Raw genomic sequence first — 22,063 nt, forward strand, 5'->3', positions numbered from 1 at the left:
GGGATACAGCAGTAGTCCCTGGCTTTTGCAAAATTACAACTCTCAGCATCCCCCAACTGTCTGAGCCTGCTGGGAGTTGCAGATTTGGAACCATCAGTCACCACGGATGGACAGAACCCACAAGTCTCCATTGCAGGACAATCATCTGCCCACACGAGGGGAAGACGACACAGCGAGGAGGAGCAAATCTAATCTGCAAACTAAGGCAACACAAACATTCTAAAAATCTTAGGAAACAAGAAGTCAGAAGGCCACCGAGGTATAAATAAATCATCAGTCGCACTCCTCTATATACACAAATGGCTTTACAGTCATACATAGCAAGAAGACCCCCCCCGAATACAGGACATGGGGCCACAGAGCAAGAAGACCCCCCCCCAAAAACAGGACAGGGGGCCACAGAGCAAGAAGACGACCCCCCAAAACAGTACAAGGGGCCACAGAGCAAGACCACCCCACCCCCGAATACAGGACAGGGGGACACAGGGCAAGACGACCCCCCCCCCCCCCCCCCCAAAAAAAAAAAAAAACAGGACAGGGGGCCACAGAGCAAGAAGCGGACTCCCTCCCCACTACAGGGGGCTTATAGAAAAAGCAGAAAACCCCACTGGACAGGACAGGGGGCCACAGAGCAGCTGTGCGTGATGGACATGGGGCCAGCGCTAAGTGACAGTATTGTGTTCTGGGATTCTCACTCTAATACTGGAAAGAACTGTAACATTCCCAGCATCCTGGGGGGGGGAGGGGGGGGGGGAGGTAAGGACAATGCACAGGAGACGGCGATGGCTTTTACTACTTCAGGCTAAAGTTCCATGCACAGTCTGTAAATAGGGATGATGTGCAATGGAGCGGACTGAGAGCAACGCGGCTGTGTCAGTACAGTACTGCAGAGATTTAGAGCATGAAGTCTGGGTATTCTGCAGCTTCAGTTCTGGGGCATGATGGGAGTTGTAGTTTTGGTAACAACCACTGATGCCAGCATGCACCCCATCACTCAGCAACCCCGCAGATAGATATTATATTTCCATGCTGGGTGATGGGGTGCAGGCCAGCATCAGTCTATATAATATATATTACTAAATGTGACCATTACAGTAAGTTGTCAGCAGCATCAGATACTAATATTACCCAACTAGCTGGAATATATTACACCCCAAGTGATCTAGGGAGGGTCGGGAACCTTCTTTACTCTTACATTGGGGGTGTAATCAGACTGAAAGGGGTATCCCAGCAAGAATCTTTTATGCAAATGTGAATGGAACAGCAGAGCACATGGCTGACAGAGGCAGCAGCATTCTGGCCCTAGAGATCAGTGATTGATAAGCGGAATCCCCCTTTATTTACTGTATCACAAAACATTAGGCAACTTTCTAACACAATTCTGTACAGGATCATCGGCCTGGACGATAAATCTTCGTCAGGCCTGGATGAAACTGTGACAAACCCTCAGCTAGGAGAAGAGTTTGGTCTGTAAAGAATGTTTCCGTTCACTGACAGCATGCAGAGTTGTACTAGAGAGCTGCAGATGTGATGATTATACAGGTATTATGCTTTCATCTATAAGACTGGACACCGGCCCTTTAAGTCCAGCGGCCAAGATCCACCGTCCGGGCGCAACAACATTCACTTTAAATAAGGCAAACAGATTGCATAGTCCCCCCAGCCCCTCCCCCGGCGTCCGTACACGACCGTCCAGCCGCCATCTGGACCAACAAGAAAACAAATAGATTTTTGGTTTGTTGCTCAGTTTTACCAAGTGCTGTAAATCACTTCCAGGAGCCGCAGACCGCGCCCGCCAGAGGGAACAGGGATCCTGGGAGGCACCCCGAATTATAGCACACCCCAATATCAACACAAAGGGAGATGCTGAAGACTATGACATCACTGGGCAGGTGTGACATCAGAGCCTGATATCGCCAGCCTCTGTGTGCAGGCAGTGGGGATCGCCCAGCCACAGCGCTGGATCCGTGGTGTAATCCGGGCGGCTCAGAAGCGGGGAAGGCACATTTCAATTTTGTTTCTATTTACAGGGAGTTCTATAGAAGAATAGACAGCACCAGATCAGGGGGAGGAGGGGGACGCGGGGGGCTTGGGATCCCTCCAGACAAAGTCTATGGTTTCTCCACTCAGTCCTGTCCGTGGGGCATCACTTATCAACTGATGGCCGTGTCTCCATCTGCGTCCTTCTCAAACTCGTCCTGCATCTCGTCAGAGTTCCCTGAGTCGCTGCTGGCCACAGAACTGGTGGACGGAGAGTTCCTGCAAGACAAAAGAGAAGGTAAAGCTCAGGTATAGAGAGAAGAGCGGGACAGGAGCTTCTCCCAGCACATACACCAGACAGACGCCATCATCATGTGAGCGGGACAGGAGCTTCTCTCCCAGCACATACACCAGACAGACGCCATCATCATGTGAGCGGGACAGGACAGGAGCTTCTCCCAGCACATACACCAGACAGACGCCATCATCATGTGAGCGGGACAGGAGCTTCTCCCAGCACATACACCAGACAGACGCCATCATCATGTGAGCGGGACAGGACAGGAGCTTCTCTCCTAGCACATACACCAGACAGACATCATCATGTGAGCGGGACAGGACAGGAGCTTCTCTCCCAGCACATACACCAGACAGACGCCATCATCATGTGAGGGGGACAGGACCTTCTCTCCCAGCACATACACCAGACAGACGCCATCATCATCATGTGAGCGGGACAGGAGCTTCTCTCCCAGCACATACACCAGACAGACGCCATCATCATGTGAGCGGGACAGGACAGGAGCTTCTCTCCCAGCACATACACCAGACAGACGCCATCATCATGTGAGCGGGACAGGAGCTTCTCTCCCAGCACATACACCAGACAGACGCCATCATCATGTGAGGGGGACAGGACAGGAGCTTCTCCCAGCACATACACCAGACAGACGCCATCATCATCATCATCATGTGAGCGGGACAGGAGCTTCTCTCCCAGCACATACACCAGACAGACGCCATCATCATCATGTGAGCGGGACAGGACAGGAGCTTCTCTCCCAGCACATACACCAGACGCCATCATCATGTGAGCGGGACAGGACAGGAGCTTCTCTCCCAGCACATACACCAGACAGACACCATCATCATGTGAGCGGGACAGGATAGGAGCTTCTCCCAGCACATACACCAGACAGACACCATCATCATATGAGCAGGACTAGGTCAGGACAGGCTTTACATCTTCCCATTCACTGACAGCACACAAGAGATCTTAACAAAACATCTTTTCAAGCAATGAAACTTAAGACTTCCACAGCGCATTATCAGCTGGCCGGGGTAAGGCGAGGGTGATGATGTCATACCGGAGGGAGGATACTCCAACCAGTAATTATTAGTTCTGTCAGTACTGCCATCACCCGCGCCAATCCCGGTCTATTATTATCTAGCCATGTTTGTTTTAGCAGGGGCCGCACCTGGCACGTTCGCCTCCTCTATCTGCAGATTATTAATAGCCAAACCTGTGCGTGGGCGCAATCATATCAGACGCCCCAAAATAAGCAGGGGAGAGATACAAAACCCCCCGCCCTCCACAGCAACCACAGATATAGCCCCCCCCCCCCCCCGCAGCAGCCACCAATACATCTCCCCCCCCCCCCACCGTTACACCGCAAACACCCGAAACGCGTCGGCGCGATTTTTATCACTAATTTTTTATTTATGTTCCAATAAATTTTCTATATTTTATCGGAGCTGTGGGATCCATTACCATTTTTTCTATACACCACAAACACCCCTCGCTGCCCATACAAGGCAAACACCCCCGCCCTCCACAGCAAACATTGATAGGGCGGGTTCAGACTACGGAATTTGCGCAGATAAAATCCATGGTTTCAGTTGCTCGTACGCGCTCACGGCCGCGCACCTTTCCGCAGGCTCCATAGACAATTCTATGGGCCGGCTGATTTTCCTATCTGCCCTAAGAATTGACGTGACAATTCTTTCGGCAAAATGTGGAATCCGCCCGTGCACAGAATGGTGTCAATGGCACAGGCGGAGAGGCGTGCGGATGTGAGCGCGTACGAGCACCGGAATCCACAGATATTATCCGTGCAAATTCCGTAGTCTGAACCCGCCCATACTGCAAAGAGGAATAGGCAGAAGCTGCGACACCCCAGCCCCCCACCCCCACCACCGCAGAGGGGAGCAAGCAGCAGGTATAGCCCACCCCCGCCGCACATCCAGGGTGGTCCCACCTGCCGGCCGATCCTTTGATAAGCCTCCGACATGTCTCCATCTGCACGTCTAGACCCCTCTTCATGCTGCACATTTCCATGTACTCGTGGAGATGTCTGTTCATGTCGCTCTTTGCATTTGCCAATTCCAGCTGTAAAGGGATGTAAATAAGGAGTTAAACTATTTACTGCTGGCAGGGTCAGTGTATTTATCTAGAACAGGAGGAAGCACCAAAAAGTAGGCGTGAAACAGCTGTCATCATCAGTGGAGGGTGTTGGCGTCCTCAACCTGCTTGCATTCTGCTGTACAACACAAGATACAAATAAATACATTTTCTGCATCATCGCTGAGTGCACTCAGATTGCCTCTTTTTTGATTGCACATTTGTATAGCTATTTTGCTGTATCTGAATATTTGCACCACCGTGAGCAGATTTTTCTAGAGCACCTATGTGTTTGGCATAAAAGGCTAATGGACGTTGTATAGTGCCGACCCCTGTACGTCTTCATTGACGTATCTAGAACAGCGCTTCTCAAACTATGAGGCGCTGGTCACTGGTTGTGAGGCACAAGGTCCCTGTCTGTGCGTGACAGCAACCCACAGCTGGGTGGTATTAGGTTATACAGGCGGAGCAGTATGTATTGGTGCAGCGTGGTGTTAGGTTATACAGGTGGAGCAGTATGTATTAGTGCAGCATGGTGTTAGGTTATACAGGTGGAGCAGTATGTATTGGTGCAGCATGGTGTTAGGTTATACAGGTGGAGCAATATGTATTGGTGCAGCGTGGTGTTAGGTTATACAGGTGGAGCAGTATGTATTGGTGCAGCGTGGTGTTAGGTTATACAGGTGGAGCAGTGCAGCGCCTGGTGAGGCCTGAGAACAAAAAGTTTGAGAAGCCCTGATCTACAACGTCCTAAGGTGAACAGACATGTATCATTGCTGTCATCTGAACTAGGAGGGGTAAGCTGGCACCAGACTCCTCTGGCAGCAACTTATCTCTGAGGAAAAAAAAATAAAATTTTTTAATATATATATATATATATATATATCTATATCTGTCTTGGAATAGTTTGGAGGTTCCATACACACTAGACAGTCAGCTGCCATCTGTATTGTTGGGTTCAGGTAACTTTTTCTCATGTGTATGGGTGGAGAGGCCTTGCTGTAACCCTATCATCATGTGTCTGTCTGGACTACCCATTATATGACATGTACATCCATGCAGTTCCTGTGGATACTAGCATAGTGATCCCAGAGCGCGCACAATAGTCACATGACTGCGGCAGGGATAAGATCTTGTATTGTGAGGTCAGTCCATCATGTGACATCCTGGTGATGGATGCATCGCTCATGGCCTCTCACCTCTATCTGGTCAATGGTTTCTTGATACTCTTTGTCTCTCGTCTTCAGGAAGGTTTCTGTCTCCTGTATCAGACTGCCCAGACTTTCCTCCTGTAAGAGACCGAAATCGGGGATCAATGTACTGACACCTCAATTAAGTTTGGTTCACACAATGATTTTGTTTTGTGAGGTTTTCTGATTAGTCTGTTCTATAGATGGCTAGCTGACCGCCCCCCACCGGTAACCCACCCTGTACAGTACTGACCTCCCCCGGGTGACCCGCCCTGTACAGTACTGACCTCCCCCGGTAACCCCCCCCCCCCCTGTACATTACTGACCTCCCCCGGTAACCCCCCCCCCCCCCCGTACAGTACTGACCTCCCCCGGGTGACCCGCCCTGTACAGTACTGACCTCCCCCCGGTAACCCGCCCTGTACAGTACTGACCTCCCCCTCCCCCCCCCCCCCCCCCCCCCCCCCCCCCGATAACCCGTCCTCTACAGTACTGACCTCCCCCCGGTAACCCCCCTGTACAGTGCTGACCTCCCCCCGGTAACCCCCCCTGTACAGTACTGACCTCCCCCCCCCCCCCCCCGATAACCCGTCCTGTACAGTACTGACCTCCCCCTGCTGCACCTCCACAGTAGGATTACAATTGGTGAAATCTTCCCATAGTAACAACGTCTCCTCGTTCTCTTCCCAGGTCAGACTGTCACAATCATCATCAAAGTCGTACGTCTCCCGTCTGTAGAAGACAACAGAGAACATCAATGAAGAACAGAGATCATAAAGGAATCTGCTTATTGTGGACCTGGCCACTAGATGGCGCTATGACATAAACCCTGCACAGCAAAGCACTGCAATACGTCGCAGGAAACTAGATGATTCTCTATGTCACTTCTGTGTATCATAAAGAAGAGCGTCATACAAGGTATCCCGGCAGATCACAGGGTGACAGCGGAAGTTACAGTAAAGCACAATCATGGACGTATTGTGAGACCTGTTAATATAGCTATATATAGGTAAGCACAAACCTGCTGTTTTCCCATTAAAGGAGAAGTCCGACGAAAATTTTTATTAAAAGTATTGTATTGCCTCCCAAAAGTTATACAAATCACCAATATACACTTATTATATTATGGAAAATGCTTATAAAGTGCTTTTTTCCCTGCACTTACTACTGCATCAAGGCTTCACTTCCTGGTTAAAATGGTGATGTCACGACCCGACTCCCAGAGCTGTGCGGGCTGTGGCTGCTGGAGAGGATGATGGCAGGGGGACACTGGGGGACACAGGGCACTGGAGGGACACTGAGCATCCCCCTGCCATCATCCTCTCCAGCAGCCACAGCCCGCACAGCTCTGGGAGTCGGGTCGTGACATCACCATGTTATCCAGGAAGTGACATCCCCATGTTATCCACGAAGTGAAGCCTTGATGCAGTAGTAAGTGCAGGGAAAAAAGCACTTTATAAGCATTTCCCGTAATAAGTGTATATTGGTGATTTGTATAACTTTTGGGGGACAATACAATACTTTAATAAAAATTTTCGACGGACTTTTCCTTTAAGGTTCCATTAGATGACCTGACCCAAGGGGTAAGCAACTAGATCAGCACTCTATTACAGAGGCCATTAGACATGCGGCCAGGGCTAGTAATGTTGCCGCACCCCCTTCTCTTTATTCAGTCGGTTGCACATCTCTTATTACAGAGAGCCATGTGTGGCCGACACCGGTCACCAGCTCTATTACACTGGGAGATATTAGAAGCCGCAGCCCTTCGCTCCGTGCTGCATGAACAGCCTGAGGTCACAGGATGATCGGAGAGTGCAGCCATTCATGGCCTGACTACCCGAGCGACACATGACATCACTCAGACTGCGGTTTGCATTTGGCAGACTACATCTAAATCTAACCACCATGCATACATATGGCAGAAATAAAGCAGACAGATTGGGCCGGACGGTATTTTAAGACGTCTTCCAGCGTTGCTCAGCATTCTTCAAATAAGCCCCCTCCTCCCCCCGCAACGGCTGCTCCAGGGCTGCGAGAAGCTGCAGACTTGGCCCAGACCTCTAGGACGTCCGCCAGTCACATCCCTTTCCCAGGAAAACTATTTCACCCTCTGGAATTGTGCTAATCGCAGGAAGCAAAGCCGCGTAATACAGGGAATACACTGGGGACTGCACTCCGCACCGCCATGACAAATCGGATGGGATCCGGGATTAATATTGCTGGGAATCTGGTTCCTTTTTCCATATTTGCTCCTGAGCCCAGTGATTCTCACTATAGGAGAGGATACACCCATCACTTCTATACGGTGGCACACATACATTAAGGGTGCGTTCACACCTACAGGATCTGCAGCAGATTTGATGCTGCATTCAGTTATTTACTTACACCGATCTGAAATCTGCAGCAGATCCTGTATGTGTGAACGCACCTTAAAGGGAAACAATCAGCAAGACGAATCCAACCTGCCGATATTGTACAGGACGATGCCTAGGAGGAAGCTACGCCTCTTATAGTACGTCTCTCACCTTCCTCCTTCATGCTGTGCTCGTGCAGTTAGTCGGGTGCTTCCCAGCCCGGTGAGACCATTAGAAGCACTGCCGCCCCCATAGTGCAGACCCGCTCCTGGCTGACCGGCCCCTCTTTATTTATAGTGAATGGAGCGGGCCGGATTGGCGTTATGGGGGCAGGCAGTGCGCCTAACAGTCTCACCAGACTACAATTCCCATCGGTACAGTCAAAGGGGTTGATTTGGGCATTTTCAGAACACATGAATGCTTTAAGGAGCCATCCATGCATGTGTATGAGGGGGATCAGTCACACTGTGGGGGGGGATATGACTGGACTTCAGTCAGCATTTATAACTGATTGCATCTTTGGGGGTAATAGGAACATGTGGTCACTTGGGGCTACTTGGCTTAAAGTGGTTGAGACGATGTGTTAGAGACCATTGTTCTTAGTCTCTCATATATAGACCGCACATATGTCCCATCCATCACTTTGCACTTACAATTGGTTGAACATTCTCTTCATCTCATCTGTTATATTGAGGGAACAGCTGACTTCATCATCGGAGAAGCGTCCGGCGTCCCCGTCCTGCTCGGAGATGTCATCTTCTGACGTCAGCTTCCGCTCTCTCTTTTTAGACACTGTTCCCACCTTAAGAGGAAGATTGGCAGCTCAGGATTAATAACGTGGGACGCAGTCAAGGTACCCCCCCCCCTTCCCCGCCACCATTGTGAGTCCACGGACACAAGTGCAGCAGCATGATGCATTACAAAAGCTGCAAGACTGTGGCGCCAGCAGCATTCACCCCAGAGCACGCTGAATGGCAGCCGCCTCCGGCCTTGGCTATGCATGCAGTGTGGAGCGGGATGCATGGTATGGAACAAGTCCTGCCTGACTCACACCCATAGACAGAGAGACACCAACACAGAGACAAAGAGCCACAGACACCACAACAGAGAACCAGAAGAGGAGGTGGACCAGTCCCTGGGATACTGAGAAGAGGACCTAGTCGGCCATTACATGTAAGAAGAATATGAGAGGCTGCATGAGACCATCAGGGAGGAGAGAGAGAAGAGGCAAGGCTCGGTCACCTGAAACATCTTGGATACGTCTTCGGAATTGCGCTGCTGTGCGACATCACACAGCTTGGCAGTGATATCAATCCGCCGGCAGATATCCATGTCCACCTTCATGGCTTTTTCCTGGATCTTTGAGTCGAGATCTGTCATCGGCTGCGGGGGATATTTGTACATTACCTTCTCTAATAAGAAGCCCTGACCATTAACACAACATATTCTCTACAATGGGAGCCACTCATTCAGACACGGACCTGCTCCACTCACATCCAGAGCTGCATTCACAATTCTGCTAGATTCCTAAGAGCTCGTCCGTCAGCAACGTGGGGCTAACCGGGTCAGTGCAAGGAGCATAATGGAGGGATACCTGGGCCAGCATCTGCAACATGGTGGAGGGATACCTGGGCCAGCATCTGCAACATGGTGGAGGGATACCAAGGGTAATGGGGTCTGATCAGTAAGATGGTGGAGGGGTAATTGGGTCCGATCAGTAAGATGGTGGAGGGGTAATTGGGTCCAATCAGTAAGATGGTGGAGGGGTAATTGGGTCTGATCAGTGAGATGGTGGAGGGGTAATGGGGTCCAATCAGTGAGATGGTGGAGGGGTTTGATCAGTAGCCCTTAGTACAGGCCAGGCTCCCGCACAGACACACGGTATAACTAGTAGATGTTTGCGGCCAGAGATACAAGGCGTCTCTGGTTGCTCGGATGATTGTTACGACAGATATGATGTCTATAAACATATTACACCTCCTCTATAGCCCGCAGTCAGCTCCGGAGCACTCACCACCCTATTGTCATTACAAGATGATCTTTCAATGTGAACAATTATGTAAAGAAGGAATCTATGAATAGGGCAGGATCCTCCGCACGCTATTGTACTCCGACACATGAACTGCGGGCGTGAATCAGCGCTGCATTCCCCGACAGCCGAACCCCGGGGACACTAATGTGTGCGGCACCCAAACTGTGTGGTTAGAGATGAGCGAACCTGGAGCAGCTCGAGTCGATCTGAACCCGAACGTTCGGCATTTGATTAGCGGTGGCTGCTGAAGTTGGATAAAGCCCTAAGGCTATGTGGAAACCATGGGTATAGTCATTGGCTGTATCCATGTTTTCCAGACAACCTTAGAGCTTTATCCAACTTCAGCAGCCACAGCTAATCAAATACCGAACTTTCGGGTTCGGATGGACTCTAACCCAAACCCGGTTCGCTCATCTCTGTGTGGTACATTGGGCCTTATATTCCGGTAACATTCACGGCAGCTTCTACAACATTCTATAACAATGTCAGTGAATGAAGCAATCGACTGATCGCTGTCACCCTGCCCTTCCACACATGTAAGAAACAATAGTTCTCCAACAATACATTGCAGTGGAGTGAAGGGCGCTGCTACAGGTTCTCGGAGATATTCTTGAAATGGCTGCATATAACTGGCCTCCAACTCTTCACCGAGAACCGATTCCCTCTTCTGGACAGGAAGAGACTGAGGAGTATGGTTGGCTGGCTGGCAGGAAGAGAGCAAGGAGTCTGTCAGGCAGGAGGGAAGAGAGAGCTAGGAGTCTGTCGGGCAGGAGGGAAGAGAGAGCAAGGAGTCTGTCAGGCAGGAGGGAAGAGAGAGCTAGGAGTCTGTCGGGCAGGAGGGAAGAGAGAGCTAGGAGTCTGTCGGGCAGGAGGGAAGAGAGAGCAAGGAGTCTGTCAGGCAGGAGGGAAGAGAGAGCTAGGAGTCTGTCGGGCAGGAGGGAAGAGAGAGCAAGGAGTGTCGGGCAGGAGGGAAGAGAGAGCTAGGGGTCTGGCTGACAGGAGGGAAGAGAGAGCAAGGAGTCTGTCGGGCAGGAGGGAAGAGAGAGCAAGGAGTCTGTCGGGCAGGAGGGAAGAGAGAGCAAGGAGTCTGTCAGGCAGGAGGGAAGAGAGCTAGGAGTCTGTCGGGCAGGAGGGAAGAGAGAGCTAGGGGTCTGGCTGACAGGAAGAAAGAGCGAGCGAGGAGTCTGGCAGGCGTGGAGAGAGTAAGGAGTCTGGTGGGTAGGCAGGAGGGAAGAGAGAGTGTGCAAGGAGTCTGGGAGGGCGGGAAGGAAGAGAAGTCTGGAGGGAGGGGGTACCTCGATGTCTGTCAGAGTTTATTCACCCCATTCAGACGTCGTCCACATGCATGTGTGGATTGGGATCGGTTGAGAACTATGATATGTAAGGGCAGCTTTGAGTCACACTGCTTACTCCTAGTAGCATATACGTACATGCAGCTTTGGGTGGGACTGGAGGAAATGTAAATAGAAACAGGTAAACAGATGATTTCACAGCTTTACTTATCGTCTTTCAAGGTAAGTGCCGTCTACACCCCACAGGGCGAGCGCCCGAGCTGCAGCCTTGAATGACTCCACAAACAGCACAAGGTAAAAATAGAGGAAAAGCTGATGAATAAAGAGCAGTCCGGGGTTTGGAGACAATGGGTCCTTGTCTGGGATAAGCTGAACATTAACTCATTCAGCTCCAGAGCAAAGTCCTGATGGGAAATGCTGCATCCTGCAGCCCTCATACCGACCCCAATACGGGAAGAGGAAAGCACGACCGGGTCCTGGACTATTTCCTACAGTCGCTCTATAGAGGAGATAAGGCAGCAGACGCCGGGGGACGTCTCACTCACAGCCCCGGTACAGACCATTGTTTCTGTTGGCGAAGAATCCGAATATGGATTCAAATGTTTATCTGGAGCTCAGTGCGTCTGAATGAGAACCTGTTAACTATATCATGGCCAGAAAGTATTCCAGAGACCCCACTGCAGTAACGCCAGGGCAAGAATTCATAACAGCAGGTTCCGAGCGTAGAGGATACACAGGAAAGTTGTAGGGATCACTGATCCCCAATATTGGTTCCGGAGACAGACAATGCATCAGGATGGGGGAATCACAAGCTCTACACAAGGGATTCAGAGAGGACCACTGAACGCAGGGGGTCCGGGGGGCACTAAATAGTATGGAGGATGGGGTACAGGTCTGCACTGACTATAGGACTCGCTGTAGGGAAGGGGCTCGTCCATGGAGGACAGCAGTGTAACGCTTCTAACGTCATCTGTGGTCGGGACAGGAAGAGGATCAATATGGCTGCAGGAAAGTTACAGGAACTTTGAGGATAAAAGTAGGATCACCTCAGAGGAGCCATGGATGGATATATAGGTGGTGGGAATCAATAATGGGCGTTCCACAACTTTCTAATACACTTTGTCAGGTTGAACAGAACCTCCTGAATTGTCTCTACTGACACATTGTGAGGTCTGGACAGGCTCCAGCCGCTAGAGCAGGCCCGGGACCAGTGACCCTGCGGCTTTAGCTCCATGTATGAGGAGATGGAGGGCTCAAGGTTCCCAGTCTAGATGGACACAGGAAAGTTCCCTATTGACTGACAGATCCTGAATCTGGTCTATTAGAAAGCTGCAGATCTCTCATTCCAGTACGATGAAGGATCGGCGCGTCATGTGACTCCTGACTTTAGGACAATCATTAGCCCCGGTAATAACCTAATGAGGAATAAATAAGATAAGGCCTTTATAGTGAGAAGGTGCTGATACCTCATGACTAATTCACAGGCCACAGCGGCGGACCCACATGAGACGGCTCCGCTCACCCCCTCCCGCCGCTGCTCGTGCAGACGCCCCTTCATGCAAGGTTAGTCACACACAGCAATCAGTGTTACTGCTCAGAGTCCTCCACATCAATCCTCAAACCAGTCAGGGTTTATAGTCACAGCCCATTCATGTGCCACACCGGCTGATGGAGAAGCGGGGTGAGTGCTCTCTACTGAGGGGGTCCCTGTACAGCCGTACGGATCACACAGAGGAAGCGGTGAGGGATCATCATTCCGCAGTGATTGGGTGGTGGAGACGCTCACAAATAGCACTTACATCACTCATCAGACCCTTGAAGACCACCAGTTCGGACTTTAGCCTCTCTATCTTCTCGTTCAGCTCATCATGGACGTTATAAGCCTCCTGGGCCTCCTGATAAAACAAAGGGGAGCCATGAAGGGGGTGCTCACCTCTCTGTGGGGGGGGACAGCTTGACACGGCCCCCCATCTTACCTCTTGGAGGGTCTCCACCAGTGATTCTAGATTCGTCCTCTTGGCCAGCTCTTCTTCCCATCTGCAAAAAAGCGAGAAAAACCTTGTTCAAAAAACCATGGAGTAAGAGAGTCACATCAGAAGATACCCAATTCTATATACAGATAGAGGACGCTGCCCCCGGGCTGACGGCCATCAGGTTTTCTTTTGCTTATTCATTTGGTCCCTCGGCAACCACTGGCTGCCAAGATCTACTGGGAATTGTAGTCCCACAGCAATGGGAGACATACAACTGCTATACGGTACACCATGCAGTATGGCGTCTATCACAACCACCCCTATATGTATGCAACAATGAAGACAAAGTGTGGACCGCCAGGCTGGTTGGCAGTAGTATTCTGCAGAATGGTGAATGCAGTGCTGACCTGCAACCATAGCAAGACCACAACTCCCAGCATGCCCCGACAGCTGCACTAGAGCAGGGATGGGGAACCTTCGGCCCTTCAGCTGGTGCAAAACTACAATTCCCATCATGCCTGAACAGTCAAAGCGTCCCTGCTCTAGAGTATAAGCCTGTTAAATCCCTTCAACACAAGCGGCCTGCAGCTGTCACTTAATGGTTAAAAATGGAAATTCTTCTACAGAAAGTTTGTGTTTGGCTCCAGGCGAAATGCTGACAAGGCCGAGACAAGAACAACTGCTCTCAGCGGAGCTCCGAGCCTTTCATCTATTCACCAAAGTCTACAGCCTGAACAAACACAGAAGGTGGAGGGATCCGAAATAGCCGACCGCGTCCGGACTCTGCTCACCAACATCCCCCGAGGGACAGAGATAGAGAATAATATATATATCACATATGAAAGATAAGGCGGCACCTGAGGAGTCTGACAGCCGGTTAGGGCCCTGTTACACGGGGCGATTATGGTGCGAAAAATCGTTAAATCGTTCTAATTTAAACGATAATCATTCTGTGTAGTTGCAGGCAGCGATCGAAAAATCGTTCGTTTGTCGTTGATTTAGATCTGGATCCAAAATTATCGTTAATCGTTCGCTGTAATTTCACATTCGTTTGCTCAAGCTCAGCATTTTTTCACTAATCCTTCAGTGTAATTGCACACTGTCCATTGTTTAGCTGGGATCAGAAGGAATAAACGATCGTAATAACTATTGCAATAACGATCATAACTAGCGATCGTTCTGTGTAAATTGGTGAACGATATCAGGTTAAACAATCTCGTTTGTGAAAGTTTATCGTCATTAATCATTAAAAATCGCTCCATGCAATAGGACTCTTATTCCTTCCTCCACCCGATAACAAATGGACTTGCATTGTATATAGGAAGGGGGGGGGGGGGGGGTGTATAGGAAACATCTGCTATACACTTGTATAGCGCCAGAATGCAGTAGCAGACGCGGCCATGGACGAGGCTTGCGCTGTTTCTGAAGGAATGTAGCCAACCAAAACTGCATACTGAGCCAAGATCATGGCGTCCTTTATATAGCACAGTCCTGTTACACCGATGGATGATGAATGGGGCAGAACGCTTATTATAGAGGAGACAAAGCAAACACTCAAGTCAGCATCGATCTCCTCCCATCAATACAGCTCAGGCTGAAGCAGATCACCTACACAGGGCCCAGTCCATTGATCTAGCCGGGATGGCAATATAGAATTACACATTATAAGAAAAAGATCAGACGTGTGGATTTAGGAGGCCCATAAATCCTTTAATTCTCATGAACCAGGATGCTCAGGATGAACAGGTTCTGGCATGGAATTGTAGTACTATGAATGGGACATGATGTGCGTCTGACCCATAGTGGTGGGGTCTCTGATGGAGCAGAATACACATGTATACCTTCCGCTCATCTATATATTCGAGTCCAGATTTGGTTTCAGGGAACAGACTAAATTTAGCAAAGTCTCTGAGTGACACAGAATAAGATGGAGATCTCCTGCCTCAGCTCCTGGCCGCCGGCCAAGCCCGGGAGCAGATTGCCGCATCTGAAATCTCTCTCTATTTGCCGCATTCCGGACTCTTTATGAGAAAATGATTTTAGCAGAGCAGAGACCAGCGCAGAGCAGAGACCGGCGCAGAGCAGAGACCGGCGCAGATCGCTGCTTGTTTACAGTTATTATCGGGCCCTGCTCGGCCCGTGTAATACCTTTCCTTTATGACCTGTTTATGGCTTGTTCCTGGCTTTGGCTTAAAAAAATCTGTCAGATAAATCTGCCTGTGTAAACGCACCATAAGCTAAGGAGATGAGTAGAATGTCCCTAGGACAGGTGTTCTATCCGTCTAGTGTGCAGGTTATTAGCTCTCACAAGGAAGTGTGGTGCTCCCGATCCCGCAGGGTCTGACCCAGCCGCTTCATGTCAGCTTCGTGATTTCCCTTAAAATATGACGAAAAGGTTCAATACTGCAGGATGGGATGATAAGCGGCTGCGGCACGCGGAGTAACATTCCTCTACTGACTAACCCCCAGCAAGATGCACCGTGTTCACACATTACACAGTGTGCAGGAATGTGACAGGACCAACCCCGAGGACGGCGAACGCTTCCCAAATACGACTATATACCAGCCTAGATACACACCAAACACTGACAAACACACGGCTGAGATACACGGACGTCATGGAAGAAGACAATGGCATCTGACTACAGGATACACTCACCTCCAAACCCATCATACAGAGTATGACCATATACAGGTGGGGTCACCCAGAACATACTGTATTGTACTTCAGAGCTGCACTCACTATCCTGCTGGTGGGGTCACTGTGTACATACATTACTGATCCTGAGTTACATCCTGTATTATACTCCAGAGCTGCACTCACTATTCTGCTGATGGGGTCACTGTGTACATACATTACATTACTGATCCTGAGTTACATCCTGTATTATGCTCCAGAGCTGCACTCACTATTCTGCTGGTGAGGTCACTATGTACATGCATTACATTACTAATCCTGTATTATACTCCAGAGCTGCACTCGCTATTCTGCTGGTGGGGTCACTGTGTACATACATTACATTACTGATCCTGAGTTACATCCTGTATTATACTCCAGAGCTGCACTCACTGTTCTACAGAGTTAGGGTTCTATTAGATGTGGATAATCGTTCGGTGTATGTAGAAACAATGGAATCATTGCTTGTTAGATGTTGATTGCATCTTTTAAGCAGACGCTAAAGAAAGAAAATAAATAAATCGATAATCATTGTGTAAAATTGGCCAATGGTTCGGTGTATGTGGACATTGTTCCTTCTTTTGTTGGGATCTCAGTAATGATGGTAACTAGTGACTCATTCTGCGAGTTATGGAGAACGATCTCAGGTTGTTCCCAAAAACATTCGTTTGCAATCGGCGAAAGTGAGAAATTGCTTTGTCTCATGGGCCCCTGACTCTCTGCAGCTCGGGAGCTTCCTCGGGTGATTTGCATTATGGGAAGTGTCCGCTTTACACCAGGTAACCGGCGTCTACTGTAAGGTCCTATCACACGGGAGGATTATCGTTTAGTGTAAAAACAGACAATTAAACAATAGAGTTCGGACCTATTTTTATAGTTTATCGGTTGCAAATTGTTCACATAAAATAAGACGTCGTTCACACTAGCGATGACAAAACAACCGCGAGAACGACCATAAGTAACAATCGTTCCGTGTAATTGGGTGAACGATTTTAGGTCATTCCCCATAGCGGTCCTTTGAGATAGTTTATCATTTAGTTTATGGCTTTGTGTAATAGTACCCTAAGGTAACAAGGTGGGAGCAGCAATGATCACACTTGCTGACTGTTTCCTGTGATCAGGCACACTGCCTGATCCCCTCCCATCACTGTACAGCCCCTGTAGGGTCTGAGGATGATGACATACGGGCAGCCGCTCCGCAGTCCTGTAATCACTGCGCTCAGCGACCAGATCCTGGATTTAATCCAAGCTGTATTTCCTGGATCTGTCCAGAGGAAGCATTAACCTTACAGAGCAGCGCTCCCCCCTCTGCTGTAAAGCACTGCACCTGGCCTGACAATGGCAGACTGGGAATACTGGCTACCTGGGCAGGGGCAGCCTGGCACGTGAGATTAACCCCTCCACTGCCCTCCTACAACGATTCACAGGAACATCTTATTCATTGTAAGGACCCCCCAGAGGTATCGGTCTGTACATGGACTGAGGCCAAAAGCAGAACCCCCCCCCCCCCCCCCCGGCCTAGGCCAGTGCATGGAGACAATAAACCTGTTCAGGCCTAACACTTCACAGCTGAGGGTTTGTTACAATTGTATCCAGTCCAGACAATCCTAAACACATAAGCTGCACGGTGCTTCCATCTCCTGGTAGCTTGTTACAGTGTATCAGCGCAGGTAAAACTATCCATGTCAGGAGTAACATCTGCAGCAAACCCTCAGCTGTGAGAAGACCTCATGTGTGGTGACTTATCAGCTCTGTGACACATGACCCAAGACTCAGTAAGGAGGTCTCCATTCACTGACAGCAAGCAGCATGACAGCCAGGTTTCCTCATCACACAGCCACCATTCAGGATCTGGAAAAGCTGAAGTTTATGGGGGGGGGGGGGGCGCTCTGGTGTACACAGGTGGGGGGGGGGGGCACGCTTCAGCTTTCCATGTGTGGGGATGGTGGTGGGGGGCGCTCTTCAGCTTTCCAGGTGGGGTGGTGGGGGGCGCTCTTCAGCTTGCCATGTGTGGGGATGGTGGTGGGGGGCGCTGTTCAGCTTTTTGTGTGTAGGTATGGTGGTGGTGCTGGGGGTGCTACTTTTCAGCTTTCCGCAGTTTACTCTCCACTTGCTGATAAAGCGGCCAGGATAATGGAGACAAATGATGTAATCCGCGGAGGACGAAGCACTGAGGGGTTTTACGCTTCACTTCAAAGTCTGTCTGTGCTGAAAGCCGAGGAGATTTACAGGGATTTGTAGCTGACAAGGTGTCGGTCGCACCCAATGTAACACACCCTCTGCTGCGAGAACGCACTCAGCCTCTCATTACTACATCACCTTCTCTATGGCCGTTTCCTCCAGGCCCAAATAGCTACAAAGTGACCCCGGATCTGACCTGTCACTCAGCAGGAGATCTGCTACAATGTAACAGGGCGAGCTAAGCCCTCAGATACTGCAACTCCCCCAAACACGGATACATTGTGTAAAGTCTATCAGTCTGTAGATGTAGAATGAATACAATGTAACAAACCCTCAGCTGAGAACGTTGGGTTCTGTACAGATTATTAGCTCCCATTCACCCTCAGCAAGCGGAGGTCCTGGAAATCGTGAAATCTGAGGCTATAAAGAACTAGAAGTAACCATGGCAACCAGGAAACATGCATACAGGAAACCACTTCCTCCGCCGCAGGTTCAGCACCCCGACATTTCCTCAGTTTGTGCCAAAGAAGAAGATTATAAAGCTACAAGACGTTGTATCCAGAGCAGCCCGACATATTACAGAGACTCGCTGTGATATCATATGGTCTGTGAGCCGACACAGCTGAGGGTTTGTTACAGTGTAGCAGCAGGAGAGAGGATGGTCTACATCACAGCTCCCTAACATGTAGTTCTGCAGCAGCAGATGTCAGGTCACAACTCCCAGCAGGCCTGACAACTGCTGCAGAACTACAACTCCCAGCGTGCACAACAGCTGCTGCAGAACTACAACTCCCAGCGTGCACGACAGCTGCTGCTGCAGAACTACAACTCCCAGCGTGCACGACAGCTGCTGCGGCAGAACTACAACTCCCAGCGTGCCCGACAGCTGCTGCGGCAGAACTACAACTCCCAGCGTGCACGACAGCTGCTGCAGAACTACAACTCCCAGCTTGCCCTGACAGCAGCAGGCTGGAGAGCAGAGTCCTATACAAGGCTGTGATGCTGTCAGTCTACACTGATACATTGTAACAGCCCATCAGCTGTGTAATAGGACCAGGAATGTTATGGTACTTTTACACGGAGCGATAATTCGCCTGATCGCACGATTAACGATTTTGAATGAACGATGTTTTTTTTATAACGATCAGCGTTTAGACGGAACGATACATTGTACAGAAAGGTCGCGATCGTTTAAGCCTCTCACACAGGGGAAATCGGTGAAAGATCGTTTACACTGAACGATCTGCGAATTTTTTGCAAACGATCAACGATGATTTGAGAACATGTTGAAAGTTCATTGAAAGATCAAAATGAACGATTTCTTGCTCGTCGTTTGATCGTTCGAATTCGATCGTTATCGTGCAAATTGGAACGATTAATTGTTCCGTGTAGAAGGACCATTAGGCAGCAAGCAGAGATCCTGAGCACTGAGGAACTAGAGCAGGTTTATTAGCAGAACTCTTCATTATACGCGGATCCATCTGTGTGTATATTGGGGGGGGGGGGATAACAGCTCCAATATTCTGTGTGTTCCCCTTTAAGGAGTCGTCAGCTCCAGGTCTGGAGAGTCTGCTCTTCTTCAGGACAATGTTCCATGAGGTGGATTCAGAAATATGCAGCCGGGTGGATTCTATATGTGGGATCAGGGAAAACATGACGACATCAGATCCTCCATACACAGCGGCCCTGGCACACTGCGCAGCTCCTCAGCGAGCGACATACAGGGCGCTGCACCCACACAGCACTGCGTATCTAAGGAGAGGTGCAGAGTGATACAGAGACCACCGAGGTATCCGATCATCCAGACAGTCCATTACAGGAGCATTGTCTGACCTGCCTTATGTCTATGGGACCTGGGGGCGATCCAACAGCCAATCAGAACACAGCGCACACCACCCAATCATCCAGCTGCTGCCCCAGAGCTGTAAGCTGTCAGGACATGCTGGTAGTTATAGTTCTGCAGGTTGGGGGACACTAGGGATCCACAGACAGACAATTACAGAAGTCTAAGGACACATTACACCCCTGGCCGGGACTGTCCCTTTAAGTATAAATCATTTTCCTCAGAATTTGCCTATATAATCTCAGTGTCATTATAGCCTCTGATCTCTGATCTGATATCCGGCCTGGCAGCGCTGACATGAGTTACCTGACTTTTATAAGCATTGGGGTGTGTGGAGACAAGTACCGCCGCCGCTCCTCCTCGCCCGCAGGGCGTCTTCACAACCTTCTGATGGATTAAAACTTAATTGTCCAGCGATTATAGACGAGGATTTGTCACAGATGGCGTTACTGTATGTATTACTGTAACATGAGGTCACCGCAGGGGAGCGATGATGTCATCCAGTCACTGATCATCCCATATAGCAGGAAGGGAGCAATGACGTCACAGGTTCACTGATCAGCAGAGCAAAATAACTGCTGCATACGCTGCGGGACAGGCCATCATGCTCATCTGGAGTTACAGGTCTAAGTTGGCCCCGACGGTCCAGCCAGTGTGAGCGCAGAGCGGGCCCCGCCGACGGTCCAGCCAGTGTGAGCGCAGAGCGGGCCCCGCCGACGGTCCAGCCAGTGTGAGCGCAGAGCGGGCCCCGCCGACGGTCCAGCCAGTGTGAGCGCAGAGCGGGCCCCGCCGACGGTCCAGCCAGTGTGAGCGCAGAGCGGGCCCCGCCGACGGTCCAGCCAGTGTGAGCGCAGAGCGGGCCCCGCCGACGGTCCAGCCAGTGTGAGCGCAGAGCGGGCCCCGCCGACGGTCTAGCCAGTGTGAGCGCAGAGCGGGCCCCGCCGACGGTCCAGCCAGTGTGAGCGCAGAGCGGGCCCCGCCGACGGTCCAGCCAGTGTGAGCGCAGAGCGGGCCCCGCCGACGGTCCAGCCAGTGTGAGCGCAGAGCGGGCCCCGCCGACGGTCCAGCCAGTGTGCGCGCAGAGCGGGCCCGGCAGTCCAGCCAGTGTGAGCGCAGAGCGGGCCCCGACGGTCCAGCCAGTGTGACTAGAGGAGTCTTGACTTCAGTACAGAGGAGACACAATATATGGAGATTCTGCCAGTAACTCCTGATCAGTAGAGAAGCCACACGGGGCAGAGAGTACCCGGGACTCGGTGATGTCAGCGGCTGCAGCTCATGTATAATGCAGCACCGTGCCGGGGGTCTGTAGCGCTCCTCATCAATCAATGGTTTATCCTTGTGGAAAAGCAACAGAGGAGCGTCTCTGGGTCAGATGCTGCACGAATCTCATGCAGAGCCCGACAGATCCGCTAATGTGACCCCTGACAGATCCGCTAATGTGACCCCTGACAGATCCGCTAATGTGACCCCTGACAGATCCGCTAATGTGACCCCTGACAGATCCGCTAATGTGACCCCTGACAGATCCGCTAATGTGACCCCTGACAGATCCGCTAATGTGACCCCTGACAGATCCGCTAATGTGACCCCTGACAGATCCGCTAATGTGACCCCTGACAGATCCGCTAATGTGACCCCTGACAGATCCGCTAATGTGACCCCTGACAGATCCGCTAATGTGACCCCTGACAGATCCGCTAATGTGACCCCTGACAGATCCGCTAATGTGACCCCAGACCGGAGCACCAAAAATGCTCCAATAATCATCCAGAAGAAAAATACACGAGTGCCAGGAGGAGCAAGAAAATCCCTCAGGAAAGAAATCCTCAGCCAACAATACACGGTGGACCCTCAGGGGTTCCCCTTTATGTGCTCAGCCTTTTAGCTATCTCAGGGGTTCCCCTTTATGTGCTCAGCCTTCTGGACATCTCAGGGGTTCCCCTTTATGTGCTCAGCCTTCTGGACATCTCAGGAGTTCCCCTTTATGTGCTCAGCCTTCTGGACATCTCAGGAGTTCCCCTTTATGTGCTCAGCCTTCTGGACATCTCAGGGGTTCCCCTTTATGTGCTCAGCCTTCTGGACATCTCAGGGGTTCCCCTTTATGTGCTCAGCCTTCTGGACATCTCAGGGGTTCCCCTTT

At 50.6% G+C, this 22,063-nt stretch overlaps 1 protein-coding gene across 1 annotated transcript in view; it reads right to left on the reverse strand.

Moving 5' to 3' along the window:
* Window positions 1–511: 511 nt before the first annotated feature.
* Window positions 512–22,063, reverse strand: part of IFFO2 (intermediate filament family orphan 2) — a 33,517-nt gene continuing 11,965 nt past the window's right edge. Inside the window, exons 2-9 of the mRNA XM_069948141.1 lie at window positions 13,226–13,286; window positions 13,049–13,144; window positions 9,168–9,308; window positions 8,579–8,727; window positions 6,180–6,303; window positions 5,581–5,670; window positions 4,239–4,369; window positions 512–2,259 (exon numbers count right to left, since the gene is read on the reverse strand). Of these exons, the coding sequence (XP_069804242.1) occupies window positions 2,154–2,259; window positions 4,239–4,369; window positions 5,581–5,670; window positions 6,180–6,303; window positions 8,579–8,727; window positions 9,168–9,308; window positions 13,049–13,144; window positions 13,226–13,286 (898 nt within the window). The 3' untranslated portion in view covers window positions 512–2,153. The remainder of the gene's footprint in view (window positions 2,260–4,238; window positions 4,370–5,580; window positions 5,671–6,179; window positions 6,304–8,578; window positions 8,728–9,167; window positions 9,309–13,048; window positions 13,145–13,225; window positions 13,287–22,063) is intronic.

This window comes from Dendropsophus ebraccatus, chromosome 12 (assembly GCF_027789765.1).
Source record: "Dendropsophus ebraccatus isolate aDenEbr1 chromosome 12, aDenEbr1.pat, whole genome shotgun sequence".
In the NCBI taxonomy this organism is placed as follows: domain Eukaryota; kingdom Metazoa; phylum Chordata; class Amphibia; order Anura; family Hylidae; genus Dendropsophus; species Dendropsophus ebraccatus.